The sequence below is a fragment of the Penicillium waksmanii genome (genome assembly GCF_028829765.1).
Source record: "Penicillium waksmanii strain IBT 27052 chromosome Unknown utg000009l:1.0-4314994.0:1.0-4318279.0, whole genome shotgun sequence".
NCBI classification, from domain to species: Eukaryota; Fungi; Ascomycota; class Eurotiomycetes; order Eurotiales; family Aspergillaceae; genus Penicillium; species Penicillium waksmanii.
In genome coordinates this window covers 1,842,713-1,862,684 of record NW_026643255.1, presented here as the reverse complement: position 1 = coordinate 1,862,684, position 19,972 = coordinate 1,842,713, and the positions used below count along the sequence as shown (strand labels likewise).

Genomic DNA, 19,972 nt, shown 5'->3' with positions numbered 1-19,972 from the left:
GATATGCCTAGCTAAAAGCCAATTATTTCTGTAATGACTTGAACAATTAAAGTATAGACTTATAAAAGCGGTATCTTTGCTTCTGGAATAGGATATTTACATCTAAGCCATGCTTTAGTAGAAATTCCTAAGAACCCCTTAATTTGGCTGCTTCTACTGTCTGGTATCTAATAAAAGCCCCTTTTGAATGTAAATATTCCATAACGTAACATTTTCATTCTTTACAGCTTCCTTAAGACCACAAACCAACCACCATTCTTTCCTTTCTTTCTGACGTAGCTTTTTTTCAATACCAGACAGAGGACACCCATTCTCGGCCGCGTTGAGTTTGTTAGGTGAAGAGCTGCTGGACTTGGGCAACATCCCCCTGTCGGCAAGCTTCTAGAAACTCCTCATAAGATTCATAGGCGCGGTCATTTTCTCCACCAAGCCTTTGGATCTTGCGATTTAACTCGTATAACATACTAAGCAATAATAGGAAAAAAAAGCGGAGAGAGGGGGGGGAGAGTGATGATAGGGAGAGAAAGTGCAAAGCATGTGGCCAAGTCAAGCAGATGGGCGGTGGGGGCGGGCGGGGTGGGACTGAAGGGACTGAAGGGTAAAGCGGCAAGGGCACTTTCCCAGCGAATCAAAAAATAGAACATACAACAGCAGGGATTCGCATGTGGTCACCCAACATACTACTAACCTGCCGGCGTGTGGCTAAACTACAGTCAGTAGTGCGGTGGGTGCCGCCCGGGTGAGAATGTGGTGCGCGCCGCTTTAGCGTCGCGCGACCCGGGTGATTAGGGTGAGTGCGCAATAGACAGGGTGAGAATAGGCTGAGCTGGGGTGAGAATCATACTCTGCCATGCAAGGATCGCGCTTTGACCCTCTAAGCTGAAGTTAAGCATACGTTATTGGCTGGTCTACTACTATCTGAAGCACTAGTATCCTTGGCACCTGCACATAGCCACCTTCTATGTAAATGAGCGTAGTGCTTGGCATGATCTATCCTTTCTACTAGTAAGTTTCTACCATTCGTAGTCACGTGGTTTACCGGGCACTTGTACTTTCGGCATAGTAATCAGTTAGCGCCAAATATCGCATTCAAGTTTCACCTGGCAGTGCATTTTTGTCCATTCAAGTTCTTGGCCGATTGATGTGAGTGGACGAGGCTTAGACTAACCGCCCGGGCGATGTGGCAGAAACAACACAGCCTCAGTTTACCAACCCTATTGGGTCTCTGATTGGACGCCTCATGTGGTTTGTATGTAGGTACAATACGAAGTTCCCAATCTCACAAACTTGGGCGAATCGGGACCCAGCCAACCCGGGCGCATGCATGAACCCCTCAAAATAGTACCAAAGAGCCCTGGAGGGACATTCCTACTATTTATACTACTAGTACTCAGCCTGCTGGTAATCCTATTGCCTCGGGAAAAAAAGCCCCAGATTCACATTGGACAATCATCGATGCCTCTCTCGCTGCCAAACAGATCCTGATACCATGGTAAAAGTCCTTTGGGTAAGACTTCTGGGCAGGCTACCGAACTTTGCAATTTATCCACGCCATAAGGCCAAGTCGAACGATGAAGACGTCATTAGCATACCCGAAGGTAATGATCTTCAAGGCCAAGGCGTATTCAAAGTCTGGGGGTTCTTGAGCTCCAGGGCCAAAAAACTACTATTTCGCAAAGACGAAAATTTGAATGCGCAATCTTCTGCGGATGACTCGAGTCACTGGACGGATGGACTTTCGCTCCGTGCGAAGGCGTTCGCTGCCATCGCTCTGATAAATATGATTCTCATCGTTGTCGCTATCGGTCTATCCAGAAAGTATGACGATGATCGGGGATTCCTGAACGGAGCAGTGATTTATGAAGGTAGCTGTACCTTGACTGAGCGATGGTCGACGGCACTTCATCTGATTATCAACATTCTCAGTACATGTATGCTCGTCATGAGTACTTACTGTATGCAAGTACTTGCTGCCCCTACTCGACAGGATATCGACAAGCATCACGCGCAGAAAAAATGGCTTGATATTGGATACTTAAGCTGGCGGAATATTATGGTGTTGGATAAATATCGTCTATCACTGCTGGCAATCCTGGCAGTGACAGCCGCCCCATTCCATCTGATGTACGCATTTAAAAAAGCCCTGGAGGATAACTGAAGCATACCATAACTTTGGAAGGTTAAAATCCGACTGACAATTTGCTAGGTACAATTCCATCGTTTTCGAGTCATTGGCTACCAATGAGTTCGCCTTTGTTTTAGGACCAGGGGATCTAAGTTCCGACAATATCCAGAACTTGACAACACCCGAGCTTGAACAATGTTTCCGGCCTCCGATCAGTAAATACTCGTTTGATCCAACAACGTGGCAGGAGTTTTCTTCTACTATTGCCGCCGGGAACTTTGATCGACTCAGCACCGAGAAATGTTTTGCCTTTCTTGAAAAATTGAACCCATCCGGTGTTGCCGTTCTTGTTGGGCTCGTGGACGAAATCTCCGCCGCTGACGGAGGCAACGCGGCATTTTTGATGACTGATCTATATGGCGGCAGCCCAGATACTAAATTCATGACAGACGATGGCGAAAAGCCCAATAAAACCACTGGCGAAGTACGGGGTGACGTATTTTCAAGGAAGACCTTCAGTCTCGGTATACCCACTGAGAACGGTACTAGCACGCTCTACTACAATGCATGGAATCATGGTTCCACGAGTGATTGTTGGTTAAAAGGAGGAAACAGGGCCGCATGCGTGGCGGGTCCATCAGCTTTAAGTGAATTCTATGGTACAGAGCCTTGGCAATTTCCTACTCGCCAGGAACTCGAGAAGAGACTTCACCAACACGTTCTCAATGGCGATGAAGATGGGATTAACAAAATTCAAATCAACACGACTCTGCATTGCGTGCCTAATTCTCCAAACCCTAGAGATGTGTATAACGCCACGGCACACAAAATCAACGGTTGTCTTGCAGTGAAAACTGACGAGAAATGCAAATTACTGTATAGTCCACCTATTTGTATCATCATCATATTCTCAATGATGGCAAAGTTAGTGGTTATTGCACTGACACTGAGAGATGGGCGCTCTCGAAAAGCCCCTCTATTGACTATTGGGGATGCCATATCATCATTCATGAAATGCCCCGATTCCACAACTGAGGGGTTCTGCTGGTCTTCGGGGTCGGATTTTCGCCGGGGAAAATGGAAAACACCTAAAGCCCCAGGCTGGGTGCAAGACTCAACTGCAAATCCCAGCTTCCCAGACATGCAACCGAATCATAAGATCATCACGTTTGGTCACTTGCAGAAACCTCAACGATGGATGAAAGTCCCGAGCTTGATGCAATGGCTGGCAACTTTGAGTTTGTAAGTGAATCCTTTCTATGCATTTGCTGATACCTAAAGCGAATATCCGTCTAACGTTTTGTAGATGCCTTGCTTGTATTATCTTCGCTTCTTGGTTTCTGGAGCGTGCAATGAGCAGTCCGTGGGATTATGAGAAGCCCAATGTTAAACCCGGTCACTGGCTTACCACTCAAATGCTGCATGAGTGGTGGGACACAGAGACAAGAATAGGGCAACTTTGGCGAATATCATGGAAAGAAAAGGACGAACTTTCTGTTCTAAGCTTAGTGATTGTGGCTAATCTCCCTCAACTGGCAATCACAACTGCTTACTACTTCTACTCCGGTATCTCCACCACCATATTAGCTGCGGCTGAATACAGCTCTTACGGTGCGACACAAATGCCATTACGCGTGTCATCGCCAGTGGAAAGCAGTGAACAGATTTCAGAATACTTTCTCAATATGCCATATCGATATGGTATACCCATGAACTTGCTCAGCATAGCACTCCACTGGCTGGTCTCAAAGAGCCTCTACTATATCTCGATCATTCCATATGGTCCCGGTGGTCAAGCTGGGGACAGCAATGGAAGGAAATTCATAACCGAAACAGACTATTATTCTTCCTATCATTCTGACCTAGCATATGCATCCTCCCTGGTATATTCACCCTTTTTTATCTTTGTGTCACTCCTTGTTTTGGGATTGATGGTTTGTATACTGCTGGTATTATCCATGCGGCGATTAAACTCCGGGATCCCAATCACTCGGTCCTGCAGTGCCGTCATCAGCGCCGCCTGCCACCCACCGAAGCATGAGGACTGTGAATCTGCTATTCTAGGGAAACTTAAGTGGGGCGAAACTACCCAACCAGCTTGGGATTTGGACTGGTTTGATGTTACTATTGAGGATGACAAAGGGCACTGCAGTTTTAGTTCGTGGCATGTGGAGAGTCCATCGTTCCAAAAGATGTACGCTTGATTTCTTCACCAAATTCAATCAACTCAGTTCATTTCCAAAATTTCAAGACCCAAAAGTGCCGCGTAGTCCTACCTCATAATATACTATTCATTAAACACTATACTAGTAATACAGAGCTATAAACAACACTAATACATAGAGCCCTAACACAACCCGAGATCATTACCACCCAGACTATCGCACTATAATCCTATAGCTCTACAGTTCTACAGTTCTACAATAATCCCAAAACAGGGAAGCAGAGGTTTCTGACGAATGCTCAGGTTGATGCGAATTAGTCGATTTAGGTGGGATTTTAGTACGTGTAACGTCAGTTGGAAAAAGAGAGTTGTTGTCTTTCATGCTAGGCAAACGGTGAGGCTATACTATATATTGGGCAGAAAATACAGGCGGTGATTGGATGACAAGGCACATGAGTTTATTCCCAAGAGTTTCTTTGCCCGAAAAAAACAGAACACCAATCCCGACCCAACAAAGAATAAGGATGCAAAAATCTGATCCTTTCCGATGACAGAGGCCCGAAACCAAGACCGAGACCATATAAACACCTCATACAAACGCTCCAAAAGTATCCTTCAAATAAGAACCCCACTTCGTTGGTTCAAATGCTTTCGCATTTGTAGCAATGCTAACCAGTTCCCTTAATACTCCGTTCTGGCTCGAGGCGCTGGAAGTGCCCGCTGCACGCGCTGTAGGTGGAGTCGGGAGCTGATGTCCCGCTGCAACTGGATGCAGTATTACAGACAGGATAAATTGCTGAGAGTCTTCCTTCTTACGAGGAACATTCGAGGTATTCAGAGAGGCTTGCTTAGGATGTGACTGAGTATAGACTCTCAGAGAGTCTTGTTGCTGAGGTAAATTCTCGCTTGGCTGGCAGGGGGGCACCGACGTCAGGGCATGTTGCGTTAAATGTTCCAAAGGTATCGCACGCGGGCAGTAGTCTAAGAGATTAAGATGTTAGATCTAGGATCAGAAGTATCCTAGTATCTAACAGCTCACTGGGGTCATTCCGCAGCCGCAACCTGTCAGTTGCGAGAGCCTGGTTGGCGGTCATTCCGTTGAGTCCAAACTTGGTTGCAGTGGGCTTCCTATAAGTTTATATGTCAGCTATTTGACATAAAATCTTGTTCCCGCTCGGTCTAATACTCATAGGTGAAGCCACATGACACGTCACGTGCCTTCCTCTCGTCCAGCTTCTTTTATATCTCTTCTGGTGAGAACATCTTCGGTCGAATAGCCAGGTGAAAATAAATTCAGGAATGGCAGACTGGACTTGCGCCCTTAGGCTTTTATGACTTATAATATAGATTAGAAGAACGCAGCGCACCACAGTGGGTATTCTCACCCTACTCTCACCCGCTCTTACCCCGTTCTCACCTCTCTCACCCTATTCTCCAGAATTCTCACCCAAATCACCCGCACTCACCCTAGGATAGAAACTGATGCTACTTTAAGTTCTAGGGCTCTTTGGCTATTGACCGCGTTTAGTATGTGGCTTAAGTACGGCTGAGCGGACGGGAAGCCCTGTTCTCCACACCCTATGGTCGTATGTATTAGATTGCAAAATAGAGAAATATATCGAGGTTTCGCCCGGGCGTGCTGGTCACCGCAGAAAAAATCTAATTATTATGTCACTTGAGAATAACTGCTATGCTAAAATTAAAATCGAATAAAGGTGTTGTTGAGATAATTTTATTTCTTAACTATGGTGTTTGGGGGGTGGCGGGATGGCGGGTAGGGGGTAATCCACGTTAGTCTACTATTCATTCAAAGGTCGTTAATTGTTATAGTAGGCAATGGAGGGTTACTAACTTTAGTTGTGTCACTGTATATCGAAATTTGTATAGGGTTTACATACGAATCTGAATTCAGAAGGACGATAGTCTATTTAGCAAAAAGGGTGGTCCAACTAGCGGCGCTCCATCAGAAGGCGGTAGATAATAGGGGATATAGAGGGTTGGAAACCTTTGCGGCGCCACTGTACCTACGTGCAATGATCTCTAAGACAGTGAGACCAAATATTTTAGAATGACTAGAGTGAAGGATGTATCGAAGACAGCCAAATCAATGGTTTGAAAATTGTGGTATATTACTCCAAAACTAGAGGTATATCCAAAAGAAATCACGAGTCGAAAAGAAGACGGGTATGAGAGAAGGGAATCATCAAATGCATCACGATGGCAAAACTTCCGCGGCAACGAAGATGATCGAAAGGGAAGAGAAAAGGAAGAAGCAGAGCGAGGCAAATTTTGTTTCATTCACCTCGACTCTGCAAAGTGGTTGAACGAAGAAAGGCAAAACATCGGAGGTATAGCACACTCGAATGCTGGTATAAAGTGTGTCACCAAAAGGGTGAAAAAAAAGAAGCATAAAACCCAAATGCCCACCACAGTGACGAAAAAAAAAAGCTCCCCAAAATGACCAATGTATCTGAACGCCAAAAAGCTTCTATAAAGGGCACAGGCCAAAGGAAAGGAAAAGAATGGGACGGGAAGTGTCTCAAGCGTGAAAATTCGACCGGAGAGAGGCCTTTTTTTTCCAAAGTGCAAACCAAAAATCCCAAGAAAGAATCTGCAAGAATGGGGGTATAAACGAAGGTATGATATCCATCCAGTGACTTGTTTAGCACCTCAGTTATCCAGTCCACTTTTGATCCTGGTACCCAGGATCGCCGCCTAACATCTGGCCACCGTACATGCCGCCATGGCTATTTCCATAACCACCGCTCATGCCGGAATCTTCCTCATCATAGCCGAATTCGCCGCCAGAGCTGGCATCGAAACTACCCCGACCGCCGATTTCGCCGGGATCTTCGCCTGCAGCAGGGATCTGATCCCATTGCAGAGTTTGAAGTGCGGGGTATTGTGCAAGAAGCGCAGCAGGGAGAACGAAATTGCTACCAGGCTGGCCATCCATTCCTGGGACCCCGGGCATAACCATGGGCTGTGGAACTGGTTGCAGATGCCCGGCTGCTTGCTGTGGCTGTTGCTGTTGTTCCATGAGAACACGGTCCCGCTCTTGGGATTCCTCATCCAACAGTGGCTTAATACAGACTCGACCTGCTTCGGATCTGAAATGACGGCCAAGAGCGTCGGCACGGGCGAATCGACGACCACAACCCCAGTTCCCATTCCGTGACAGATCGCCTCGGCAAACAAATTTCTTCTCGCCAGAATGCAACCCTTCGTGTCGTTTTCGGTCGTGTTGACGGGCGAATGCCTTGCCACAGACAGTACAAACGAAAGGTCGCTCGTCGGTGTGGGTTCGGAGATGGGAGCGCAAATTATAGGCCCGGGTGAACTTCTTTGGGCATAATGTGCACTGGAAATTGGCAGGGTGTTTCTGAACACGCTTGGAATCTCCCGGTACCGCACCGGGGCGTTGGGGATCGGCCAAATCCAGAATATAATTTCGGCTTTCGATCGACGACGTTGAAAGACGTCGGTTGGAACGGGAGGGAGATGCATCGCGGGATCCAGGGCTGCTGCGTGAGTGTGGGGATAGCGAGCGCGGAGTGCTGGGGGCAACAGGCTCAAGACTCGTGGCTGAGTTCGCCGGCGATCTTGAACGAGACGCGGGGTGTGTATATGGATCGGACTTGCTGCGCATACGAGATCCTAATGCGTTGTTAGTATATGTAGCTAGAAACAAAAGCCAGGCTGGAGTAATTGAAACGCACGCATTGCGGGGGGGGCTCAACGAGTCCAGATCTGTAGTCGGTTTGGGCGGACCAAAGCTTGGAACTCGTGATGGCGGGGCAAATTCCACGTTGATAGAAGGAGGGGCCATCGAGGATGCCTGGCCAATATCTGTCATGCCATTGTCGAAGCCCTGGTTCAAGAGTGCATCCCCCGGCATCCCGTACATTTCGGTCGGTGCAGGGGGGAACTGGGACGTGGTGTTGGCATTGAGATAAGCGCCATTGTTTGGAATCTCACCTCCCTGTTGTGGCATGAGGCGAGGTGAGATGTACGGGCTATGAAGTGGGCTGAAACCCTGCTGTTGCTCCGAGAGGGTAAACTGCTCGATACCTAGCTGATTGTCGTACAGAGCAGGGTCATTTTGTGGAGCCAATGAAGGCGACGTATTGTTCTCAATGCCATCATACTCATGCTGGGATAGGTATGGGGAGTGATTGGCCGAGGAAACCTCCGAAACCTCAGACGGTGCTCTCCGGTGGCCCTGGAATGCGACATTGTTCATAACTGACCCCCAGTCTGCATTCGGTTGTGCACTCAGATAAGCCGCCGTAGAGGGATCCAACGAGGTGTGTCGTGAATGCTGGGGAGTGTAATACGTGCCCGGAGTTGATCCGGGAGGGGACATGGGCCCCGGGGACGACTGTTGTTGGTCTTGGGAGGACGGGTGGGAGGACGCAGAGGGGTTGGATATGGGGCTAACTAGATCGGCCGGGTTGATAGCCTGGTGCATGGATGCTGGTCGTTGATGCATTTGGGGATCCAGGAGATGCGACGAATCGTATTCTGACGGGGTGGTACTATGGGGGCTGTGGTTATGATAGCCTGAGAAGTCCAAGTCGTTGGGGTTATTGAGTAAATTGGAGAAGTTCTCATCGGGCTGCCGGGAGTGTAGACCCGATTGTCCCTGGTCCATTTGGTTGACGAGGTTTGGGTCGAAAGCCTGCGACATGGAGATATTGTTGGTATTTATCGCGGGGGGGAACTGCTCGAGGCTCTGCGCTGGCGGGGCGGCCGACAAGTAACCCGTAGAATAGCCATACGCGTCTGCGCCGCCGATTCCTGGGTCCTGGTTGTTGAAGGGTTGGTTTGTCGCAAAGGCGGCGGGCATGGAAGGATCCAGGCCCAAGCCGGAGGTTGGGTCGTGATACTGCTGAGTGTGGGGTGATGGGCTCACGCTGCGATGGTCTGGATTGCCGGGTGAGGCGCCCGATCCCTGGCTCTGGTTGTGGGACGCCATGGTGGACTAGCGTAAGGGAAAGACGAGATGTCGCAACAAGTTGGACAGAGAGACGAGCGATCAGGTGATGATGGCCAAGAGGAAACGGAGACCAATTGTAGGCGTAGGCGGGGAGTAATCAGATCGGATCAGATCAGATCAAGGAGCGGGGTGAGGTCCAGCGTTGAACGCAAGGAAAAAGGAAGGGTTATAAGGGGGTGTCATTCGCAAGGAGGACTCGACACTCGCGCAATGTGTTGTCAGCATAGAATCGACATCATCATGGGGGAGGGAAGAGAGAGAGAGAGATGCTCATGCGTGGGATACGATAAAGGCGGCTTCACGTGCGCAAGGCGGTCTGCAGCCAAAAAGTGTGATTGATTTGGGCCCTAATATGGAGGGGACGAAGTACGAGATTGAATCGACAGGGAAACTTGAAAGGACGTCAAAGGCCCACTCGTTTAAGCTGAGCCCCCTGGAGGATCTTGTCTCACACCGTCTTGAACAATGAAGAACTGGTGATGGGGTCTCCCCACACTGTCCCACTCTTTTTTGTCGATAACAGCGATAGTTACGGAGTAGATAGACACCATGGGATCTTACGAGTACCCTCCCAACCAGCCCTATTCAAATCCTATTTTTATTTAACAAAGCCACGAGCCACTGTACCTGTGGCAATTGCCAATCTACCGAATTTCGATGTCGTCCAAAAGACATACAAGCATCGGTGGAGCGAGAGAGGCACTATGGGACTTTAGTTCTTGCACAGCCACGCAGCTGAGTTTCACCCACGGTCTCCAGTCTGATCTATACCGTTTCAGGCATAAGCGCGGGCTCGGGCCACGAGGGGTTTGCTTTTAGGGCAAGGCAGACTGCAGTGCGCCTTGTCTGACGTGTTAACTATGTATGTGAACAGTAACAGCAGGGGATGGCTGCCTTGAAGATAGTTTAAATTTGGCTTTGCTAATTCTATAAAGAATTCTTCTGCCTCGACAAGCTTAAATTAGGAACATTGCATCTAGGGGTACGGAGTACAGCATCTTAAAAAAGAAAATTCAATTCAGCGACATGATGTCAGCGAAATTCAATAGATCAAAAAGTGCATTCCATCACGGAGTAAGCATGACTAGTTCGGTTTCAACAATAACCATTTGCTTTACAGCACCCAACTATCGAATTATCTACAATACGAGTATAATAAAATGAAGGTTGAAAAATGAAAATCAACGACCCACTTCGTCCAACTACAGAGTACAATTGAGCATTGAAATCAAGTCAAAATGTCGGTTCCCTAAAATCCACTCCCACTGCCCTAACTAAGGAAATTCAACAACACCCATTAATCGCTGGCACTGGCACTGGCAGTTCACACTCACAATCCACCAAGCGTACTCAAACTAGCCCTAACCTGATCATTCGACCAGCTAAAAAACAAATTATCATCACAACTACTCCCCAACCCAGCATTATCCACCCAAGCCGGCTCCCAATAATAAATCCCCAATCCACCCACAGCCGAAACAACAGCCGCAAGCTTCGTCAAAAAGCTCTGCTGTCCCGCAACAGAGAAAGCAATACTCGACAAATCACTGGGGAAAGCATAAGCCGGCGACGGGCACGAATAAGGCCAATCAGTCTCGACAACAACAACATCCTTCCCATAATTCGACTTCAAGTTCGTAAGACTAGTCTTGAGCGCCGCTAGCGTCGCTGCACTATTATAAAACGGATAATACGACACGCCGATATAATCGAAATCAGTCGATACCAGCGTCCCCGCTGCCAGAACCGTGTCGTAGAAATACTTCTGTTGATCCCACGACCAGCCGTTGTCCAGGTGGATCAAAATTTTCGGCGTGGTTGATAGATCAGAGTCCTTGACGCCCCAGGCTGCTGAGTGTAGGATTCGCGCGATGTTGCTGTAGCTGGTGGTTTTGCCGAGGGGCCAGAGTAGTCCGTTGCGGATTTCGTTGCCGATAGAGACGATTTCGACGTCTCAGGTCGTTTGCGGCGAATTCGTTGCAAACTTCCAGCGTGTAGTTGTACACTTGCCACGCTAGGGTGCTGATATCGGTGGTAGACCATCCGGATGGAGTTGTCTGGGTTATTTTCAGGAAACGTTTGTCTTAACACGAAAAAAAGAAATAAAGTGCGAAAAGAACTTGAAAAGAAAAAGAAAAAGAAAAAAGGTGAGGAGTAGCTTGTTAAGAACTTGAACGTACCTGCGCACTAGGATCGGCCCAAGTATCACTATAGTGCAAATCAAGATACGTCGACATGCCCTGACTCTGCACCCGCTTGGCCAATTTGACATTATAGTCGAGATCATAACTGCCATCACTAGGATTCACCCAGACACGCTGGCGAACCGAGTTGATTCCAGCAGCGGAAAGAATACTTTCCAAGACCTGAGTTTTCCCCGCTGAATTCTTGTATGAGATTCCGTCGTTTTCCTCTACGATCAATGAGGAAATGTCCGCGCCGCGATAGGTCAGGGCTGCTGTTGCTGGCGCGAGGAGGTACGCTCCTGCTAGGAGGAGGGTTGGCAGCATTTTGCCTGTAGGTTGTACTGGTACTATGTATCGTATTCCCAGCTGTCGAGTCCAATATTTTGTTTTTCAATGGTTGATGGGTTGTTCAAGGTATGATCATTCAAATTTTTTATTCCTTTCGTCCTTCCCAGACGCAGATCTCCCCTATTTATCAAAAATCACCCGACCCTAGCTTCTCTAATATGGATCTATATTTCTAACCCTAGCACATTTCGGCACTCTCCCCTTCGGGATCGGAAAGCTCCTCCTTATTGATTAAGCTCCAGTTCCCACGCCTTCAAGGTGAATTATTTGTCCGGAGGACACCCAGTCTAGGCTTAGCTGCGTCGTGAAACGCCGGTGTGACGGTTAATCAGATCAGGGTGGAGAAGAGGGGGCGTCTACACCTGGGCATAACACGCTACTAGTTAGTAGTGGCAGTAATGCCGTGTCTTAACCGAGTGGAGAAATAAAAGGCTTGGCTTCAAGTTGGGGGCGTCGCTTGAAGTTGATTGTTGATACTTTTATTTCCGTGAGAGGCGATTACGGGGTATATAGATTAAAAGCTCAGATTGAGTATTTATCATACTAGTACAGAGTGGTTCGGTTCAAGGTGGTGAGTTGATCTTATTGGTGGAATGTTGTTGTTGCTGAAGAGGAGCTGACGTAGATCTTCGATGGAAGCGAAGCCAAAATGAGTTGTGAAGAACCCCACCGGAGAGCAGCCAATTCTAGCATTACAACTGCAGCCTTGGGGTGCTTTGGGCATTTGTACACGTACGCGAGATTGATAAATGGATGAAGTGTGGTAAACAATTACATCTGCTGGGGATCTTCCCCATTATTCATTTCGTGACATATCATTGCAACAGGCGGTCCCACGCCTCCCATCATTTATCATACCACCACCTGCAATAGAGATCCAACAAACAATCATCACCCTTAAGGATTAGATACAGGTAAGCGGGAAAAAATCAAGGCCAAGATCTGAGCGTTGTGGGGCAGTCAAAGACCAGAAAGAAGAAGAAGAAAGAGGTGAAGGTGAGCAGGTAGCTTTCGGCTGGATGCCATGCGAGGATGGCGGGTAAGGGAGAGGGGCTTCAAATTCCTGAAGCCGAGCCGAGTTCATCTTTCCATAAGCTGTGTGATCGGAGGAAGGGGAAATCAAAAGAAGAAAAATCCCGCGACATGGTAGGAACATGCCCATGTCGCCGCATATGTATATGTACAAGACGTGTAGAATGTATGAAACAAACTCTAGAATGCCACGTTCAAGTTCCAATATGATCCCGTGGCGAAACAGGAAAAAACAGCAACATAATATGCAACGACTCCTCAGTATACAGGAATAGATAAAGCAAGGGCGCGAGGTGATGGTAAAGATGGGTATGTATTGATCAATGTATTATGCGATCAGAGCATAGATCAATTCGATTTGAGGGTAGGTTTGTTCTCGGACTTCGGAGGCGGCTTCTTCTTGCCGATCACCAGGACTTCCTCCTCCGAGTCGGACTCTTCTTCCTCATCGTCGCAGTAGTACCGTGACTCGTCTTCTTCTGAAGGGCGTGGAGACCCGGGGAGGCGGGCCTTGACTGTCTCACCCGTGCGAAGAATAGAAGGTACCTGGGACGCAGTATCCGAATCTCTGTCCTTGAATCCGAAATAAAGGCCATCGCCAGAAAGAGATGAAGCACCTGAGACAACAGACGGAATGCTAGGATGAGAAGCACTTTGCGACATGCCGCTGGTGAAATCGTCGGCAGAGGACGATGAGATCGTTGCAGCAGAAGGCGTTGATGCATTGAGACCATTCTGAGGCGCATCGCCATGTGCAGGCTCGGCAGCAAATCCATGGTCCGGGGCTGGGGCCAATGCTGGTAGCTGCAGCGAATCGGTGGAATACATAGCGCTTTCAAACTTGGGGGCGAGGGTATTCTCCGCGCTTGGCTCAATGTCACTCCTTCTGCGGCGGAGCAGCGCCTCCTTGGTGAGATTAAAGGATTCGGCGGAGGATTTTCCTGCAAGCTGTTGAGACCGATTGCGTCGGTGGCCCACTGGCATCGATAACCTAGTGCCAGATGAAGCAGTATCGGCATGCCATAAGCCAGAGGCTCGCATGTGGCCAACGGCAGAAGCATTGCTCACTGCAAGGCTAGGCTCGGATCGAGGGTCGTCATCCAAAGGGGGGGCTGTCTCGCCAGTTGGCGACGAGCGGCGGCTACGGCTACCAAACGCCCCAGAGGCCCGTCGAGTCGCACCACTAAAGATGCTGCCGATGCTGGTCGTTCCGAGGGCTTCAATAATGGATGGCGTAACACCAGACCGTGGTCGGCCAGTTGGAGTAGAGTCCATTCTGGATTGTTTCACCGTCTTGGTCGATTCCGCAGTGGACATGGAGGACTTGGCGCGTCGGGGAGGGCCCGGTCGAGGGGTGACTGTTGGAGCAACGACATGCTTGTTTTCAGACAAGACGGGAAGGGCTTCAAAGTAGGACGCCCACGACTCCTCCTCTACCGGGCTTGCTGTGACACTCTGAGCGAGTGGATGCTCGCCCTGGCCACCAAATTTGGACAGACGGAAAACGTCTTCATCGCCTCGCAAGCTTGAGCGGCGGCTGTCGCCACCACGCGAGGCCTTCCCGAAGGTGCTCGTGCTCGAGGCGGAAGAGAGTGTATCTGAGGAATTGTTCGCATTGCGCTTTTCCTTGGAGGACCGACCGCCAAACCATTTGGCAACGTTGGATCGTACCCGTTGGATGAAGGGGACCTTGCTGACGGCACTGGTAACTTCTTCGTTGGAAACTTCGATCCTCTTGCCCTTACTCTGGTGACCGGGATCTGTCTCTTCCACCCACATCTGTGGGTTAGGCAACCCGTATAAGGTCCAAGGGTGGTGTTTGATCTCCTTCAGAGTGATTCGCCTGATCGGATCCTTGGTCAAAAGACGACGAAGTAGATCGTATAACTCATCATCGATATCCTCGTATTCAAGCACATTGTCCTCGCGAACATCCCTGGGTAGATGTAGATGGCCAAGGGACTCATCCATCACAGGAACGAGACGTTTGCGGGGAATGAAGACCTCTTTCTTCACAATAGTCTGAAACATGCTATACTCGTCATCCGACAAAAAAGGGAGGCGACCAAAAACCATTCCGTACAATGTGACACCCAAAGACCAAACATCAATGGCGCCTGTGATTTTCGGAACTGACCCAATAGTCTCTTCAAAATCATCACCGACGTAACAAAGTTCGGGCGCGTAGAATGCGGGGGTTCCGACCGTCTTCGACAACTCACGGGCATCATCCAGCTCGGTTGCGTCAGTTTCCCCAAGCTGTTCTTCCTCCTCATCCCGCATGGGCCTTCCGAGGTAAGAAACGCCAAAATCGGAGATTTTGACTCGGTGCCCGCTGGTCACAAGGAGATTGGCGGGTTTGATGTCGCGGTGGATGATGCCTTGGAAGTGGAGGTACTCCAGACCAAGAACGGAATCCCGAAATGCGCTGCGAGCTTCGGCAACAGTCAGGCAGGGGACGTATGACAAGTCATCAGTATCGGCGGACCAGTCAGGCTCGGATGGGGTGTAGCCAAAGCTACTGGAAGCGGTGCTGAAACGGCGTTCGAAGGAAAAATCCGAATAAGCACCATACATGCTTCCTTCAACGGCTGCTAGGGAATCATTTGCGGAGTATTGGCTTGGGGAATTCTCATCCATGAGCACCGTTGAGCGGGTGGAAGACCGCCGCATGGAAAGCCCCAGACCCTCGCCTTCCTCTTCCTCGTCGGAAGATTCAACACCATGCTCCAAACTCCAGGCAGGAATAGGACCTTGCTGTGCGTCTGCGGCCTGCGCTTCGACTCGGCGTCGTGCCTTGTCCCGTTGTCGGCGGAGATATTGTGCCGTTCGGATGAATTGATGGCTTTCTTCCAAGAAAGCCGGAGTGTCGGGAATCCCTGCCTTTTCGCGATCCAGCCGCAACTTGTCAACGTGGACAATTTCTCGGACTCCTTTCTTGCGCCAGATGATCTCGCCGTTTTCCACATATTCTAAAACAATATAGACTTTTTGTCGGTTTGGGTCGTCGATGACCTCGAGAAGACTGACAACATTCGGATGTCGGGCCTTTTTCAAGATGGCGACCTCTTTCTTCACTTTATCCTCCGGATTGCCCAACTTCCCTAACCGACGGCGATTAGAGTACCGCTGGACGATCTTGATGGCAACCTTCTGCTTGGTAGCGACATGCTGACCAAGCTTTACTTTACCATGCTCGCCTCGGCCGAGCTCCTCGAGAATCTCGTACTGATTAATAACCTTGTTGCCAGTGACTAAATCTCGGTCTACTTCGGCGGTGTGGGTCTCTTTGGGAGGTTGGAGGTGACTTGGGTGGAGATATGGGCTGCCGAGCGATCCTTCGTCCTCGGAACCTAGTGGCGGTGTGTTGCGAGGGGTCCTGATCGAGAAAAGGCCGGGGCTCGAAACGGGTGTGTTTCCCGCCGTTCGGGCGGCACGAACATGAGCAAATCGAACAGCTGTCTCGGCCTGTGTTGGGTATGAACTCCGGGATCGATGATGATAGGTCGGATGTATTTGAGACTGGAGCGAGGCATAGGATTGATCGGGGTAGACGGGGTATTCAGGTCTAGTGTCGGAGTGTCGGGACCCTCGTCGAGGGCTATGCCCAACACTTCCTTGATCCGACCGGGCATCCACCACGGTGTCTTCATTCAAGGCCTGAAGAGAACTCGTCGAAGAGCGTGTGGAAGCGGCTCGGCCGGTGGCATAGACATGAGGGAAGGCTTGGCGGAGGGTGGCTTGAGCCTCGGTGATATCGGGGTGCATCGATTGTTTGGTGTTCGGGGACTGTGTCTGCTTCATACGGGCGTCTGATTTGTCGCTGGATGTGGGCGGTAGTAACGGTTCATCGGGGCGGTTGGGACCAGGTTTAGCGTCGAGCGAGACACGACTATTGCGAGTCGTGGACTGATCGGCTTCCTCCAAACCAACAATGGCAGAGCGATTTTCGGCCATTTTTATTTTGCCCTTCTCTTTTGATTTTATAATCTCTGATATTCACGGTGCGAGCGGGTGTCCGTTCTGTGACTTAGGTTTGCGAACCAAGAGTTCCGGGGTTGCAGTTGAGCATCCTCTTTAACGCCGATTCTTTCTTATAGGAGTGATTCAACGAGAGCTCACAAGAAGCTCAGAGTGGGAGCACCAAGAAACCGGCATTACTTGTAGCGTGGTGACTTGGGGAGGAAGGGACGGGGTCGAGCAAGCCGTGTGCCGGACACCGGGCCGCAGGGAAGGCAGTGGGGGAATCGGATGGAGGGAATGAGGTGAAATATCGAAGTCGGTGTTAATTATAGACCTGCTATAATACGAGGGACTCGATCGCCTCCACGTGAAAGTTAGGGGGAGGTGAGGGCGAATGTATAAATATGGGTGTACCCGGTCGGTGTGGTGGTGGTCTCTGCTCGTGCTCGTGCTGGGCTGGGCCTCGTGCAGATGGAGTCGAGGGAAAGGAGGGGGTGGAGTCGAACAATTCAAGAAGGAAAGTCCAGAAATAAAGACGGAAGGAGAGTGAATATGGCGGTGCGCCTAAGGGAGAAAGGATGGAGGGGGGAAGAAAGGGAGGTTGGGTGGGTAAAAAATGGGGAATTCGAGGAGGAGGGAGAGGGAGAGTTGAGCAGGAGAGTAGGAAGAGTAGGGCAGAGCGAAGATCGGATGCCAAGGGAAGCGCAACACTTTCTGCAGCGTTAGGGTAGGGTCAAGGATCTCCGATACTGGGATACAATACACATACCTTATTACAGGTAGGTATTTAAATACTTCAGTTACTTTAGTTTAGTGAGTTTAGTTAGTTTAGTTACTTCAATACTGCAGTCTGGTAACTTAAAGGCCAGAAACTTACTTGGTGGGGCTTGTCAGACAGTGATTTGGCTTCGGCCGATACTCCGATGGTCCGTGTGTGATAGAGATATTCTACTTTATCATACTTGTAGCGGGAGATATAATAGGGGGAAATATAATAGAATACTATTACTATGACTATTATAATTATAATTACTATCACCCTGACATAGAGAGATTAGCCTCATTCTCCTATCCCTGACCCTTAAACCAAGCCCCGGTGGCGACCACATATTACGTCGAGGACTTTAACTCCACTCGCTCCCAGTTGGTCCATTTGCATTCTGTGAAAATAGTCCATGTCTCTCAACTAAGCCACATCCAAATTACCTTCTCTGTTCTTCTCTTTCTGATCCCTACCTACTTACTAGTACTCCGTACTTTCTCTCCTGATCGTGCCACCATTCCACCATTCCACCATTCCACCAATGTAGCCATCATTGCTGTACCACCGTCTCCCCTCGCCCCGTCCGTCCCGACTTCGGCCCATGGCTCTAATCCTATCTTATGTCGACCACCATCCGGAACTGGCATTCCTGCCATCCCCATTTTCTTGATGACCCGCTCAGATCCTCCTTTCGGTTCTCCCTTAGCCGGACTCTAACTCTGACTCTGACTCTGACCCAATTTGATGCTGCGCGAACGAGCCTGCCATACTTCGCCTGAACCCACCAATCATCTTCCCGCGCCCAACGTGACGCGGCTCAGCTCACCCAACTGCCCAACTACCGACCAAACTAACTTCACTTTCTCCCACCCAGCTGGGAGAAATGATGAAGACCCAAACTATAAAAAAAAAGCAGGTTTGCTTGGGTCGCCTCTCTCGTCAGTTTTGTCTGGCATACGAAGTACTGCTGATATTGATGCTCATGTTGATGCTGATGCTGATGCTAATGCTGGTCGGGCCTAGTTTGGGAATTCGCTCGAACCCAACCTCTTTTGCCTTCTGATGGGCTGCAGGCTACACTAGCCCTTCCAGTCGGACACCACGGCGAGCCAGGGGTCGTGCAGGGATTTGCCTAGAGAGGACGGCGGACGGGAGGAGGTACTTGTCTGTACTGTTCGCCCCTGCAGCATTAGCCAGTATCTGTTTCGGAGGGCGGGTCTCAATCCCGTGTCTGGTATCCATGGTCTATGGATATTAAGGTATATCCGTAATTACTCCGCAATTCCTCATCTCACCAATATACCCTGGCTCTACTTTCTGCTCTACTCTGCTCTACTCAGACTGGTGCATCAACGCCTCGCCCGAGCGCGAGTCCGTGCGGGCGAGCGTTACGTCATGCAAGGGTCTGGGCCCCTCATTAAACCATTTCCGGTTAGCGCAGACAGATTTGGCAAATTGGCAGGTTAGCATCAGTCAGTATGAGTATACTCCGTACTCTACTCTACTATACTGTACACATAGGATATGGATACTAGTAATTATCTATGGAATACAGGGCATGACCAGTTCCTTGAAACCGTTTAAACTGCAATAGGTTGCCAATCTACCTAGAAATGCACTGAAAACATCCATGTGCTACGGATGTACATAGCCGTCATATTCATCGGCTCCAGGTCGGCGCACAGGGCAACCACCGCAGTCCGATGCCCGTGCAGGTGGTCCCTGTGTACACATCCATACTAACCACCCAAATTCATTGCATAGCATCAACACAACTCCCTCTCAGGACAATTGCATATCTCCAAATCAAAACAATCAGCCCATCCACATCACCACACGACCCAATCCCTTCCCTTCCGACAACCCGGACAACTCAAAACAGCACCAGACATGGAACTAAGAAGACTAAAGATCCCGCGTTCAAATTGCCAGGGTATCAACCCCGAGGCCCGATCCGATTCTCGTCTGAAACTAGCTCCATCCATGGGATAGAGTCCAACTTGAAGTTCTGTCCAGCCAGTATGCGGTCCGGATTGGACAGAGCCCAACACTCAACACTCCCCTATTCCAATCCTAGCCTCCCCGTCGAGTCTCCCCACCTCACCCCTTTAGCGTACCGCACGGCGTGCCAGGATGTTTAGCGCTGCTCATACCCCGGCTAGTTTGCGCCGCCGTCTGAAGTTTCATTTCCCTCAAACCCGCATGGAAGTTCGGGCCCTCTATCCGACGACGGATACGTCAAGGCAAGTATGTGTATACATGGACGGCGGGGCCGCGTTAGATAACTAGTGCTTGGCCCGAGGAAATGATTCTGGCCGGGGTAAACTGAGATGATTGGCTGCCTGCGCGTACAATACGAATGATGTAAATCCGTAATGAGTACTGAACAGGG

The 19,972-nt window shown here is 49.6% G+C and overlaps 4 protein-coding genes across 4 annotated transcripts; 1 reads left to right on the top strand and 3 right to left on the bottom strand.

Annotated features, from left to right (window-relative positions):
• Positions 1-1,489: 1,489 nt before the first annotated feature.
• Positions 1,490-4,329, top strand: N7481_011071 (uncharacterized protein; the record flags this gene model as incomplete). Its single annotated transcript, XM_057270290.1, has 3 exons — positions 1,490-2,124; positions 2,207-3,367; positions 3,432-4,329. The coding sequence occupies 3 exons, from the start codon at positions 1,490-1,492 to the stop codon at positions 4,327-4,329; spliced, it is 2,694 nt and encodes an 897-aa protein (XP_057117464.1).
• Positions 4,330-6,963: 2,634 nt separating this feature from the next.
• Positions 6,964-9,267, bottom strand: crzA (putative C2H2 transcription factor Crz1; the record flags this gene model as incomplete). The annotated part of the gene is made up of 1 exon (XM_057270289.1): positions 6,964-9,267. The coding sequence occupies one exon, from the start codon at positions 9,265-9,267 to the stop codon at positions 6,964-6,966; it is 2,304 nt and encodes a 767-aa protein (XP_057117463.1).
• Positions 9,268-10,618: 1,351 nt separating this feature from the next.
• Positions 10,619-11,798, bottom strand: N7481_011069 (uncharacterized protein; the record flags this gene model as incomplete). Its single annotated transcript, XM_057270288.1, has 2 exons — positions 10,619-11,241; positions 11,477-11,798. 2 exons carry the CDS (start codon positions 11,796-11,798, stop codon positions 10,619-10,621), a joined length of 945 nt encoding a protein of 314 aa, XP_057117462.1.
• A 1,404-nt stretch (positions 11,799-13,202) lies between these two features.
• Positions 13,203-16,811, bottom strand: N7481_011068 (putative serine/threonine protein kinase; the record flags this gene model as incomplete). Its single annotated transcript, XM_057270287.1, has 1 exon — positions 13,203-16,811. The coding sequence occupies one exon, from the start codon at positions 16,809-16,811 to the stop codon at positions 13,203-13,205; it is 3,609 nt and encodes a 1,202-aa protein (XP_057117461.1).
• Between the last annotated feature and the right edge of the window lie 3,161 nt (positions 16,812-19,972).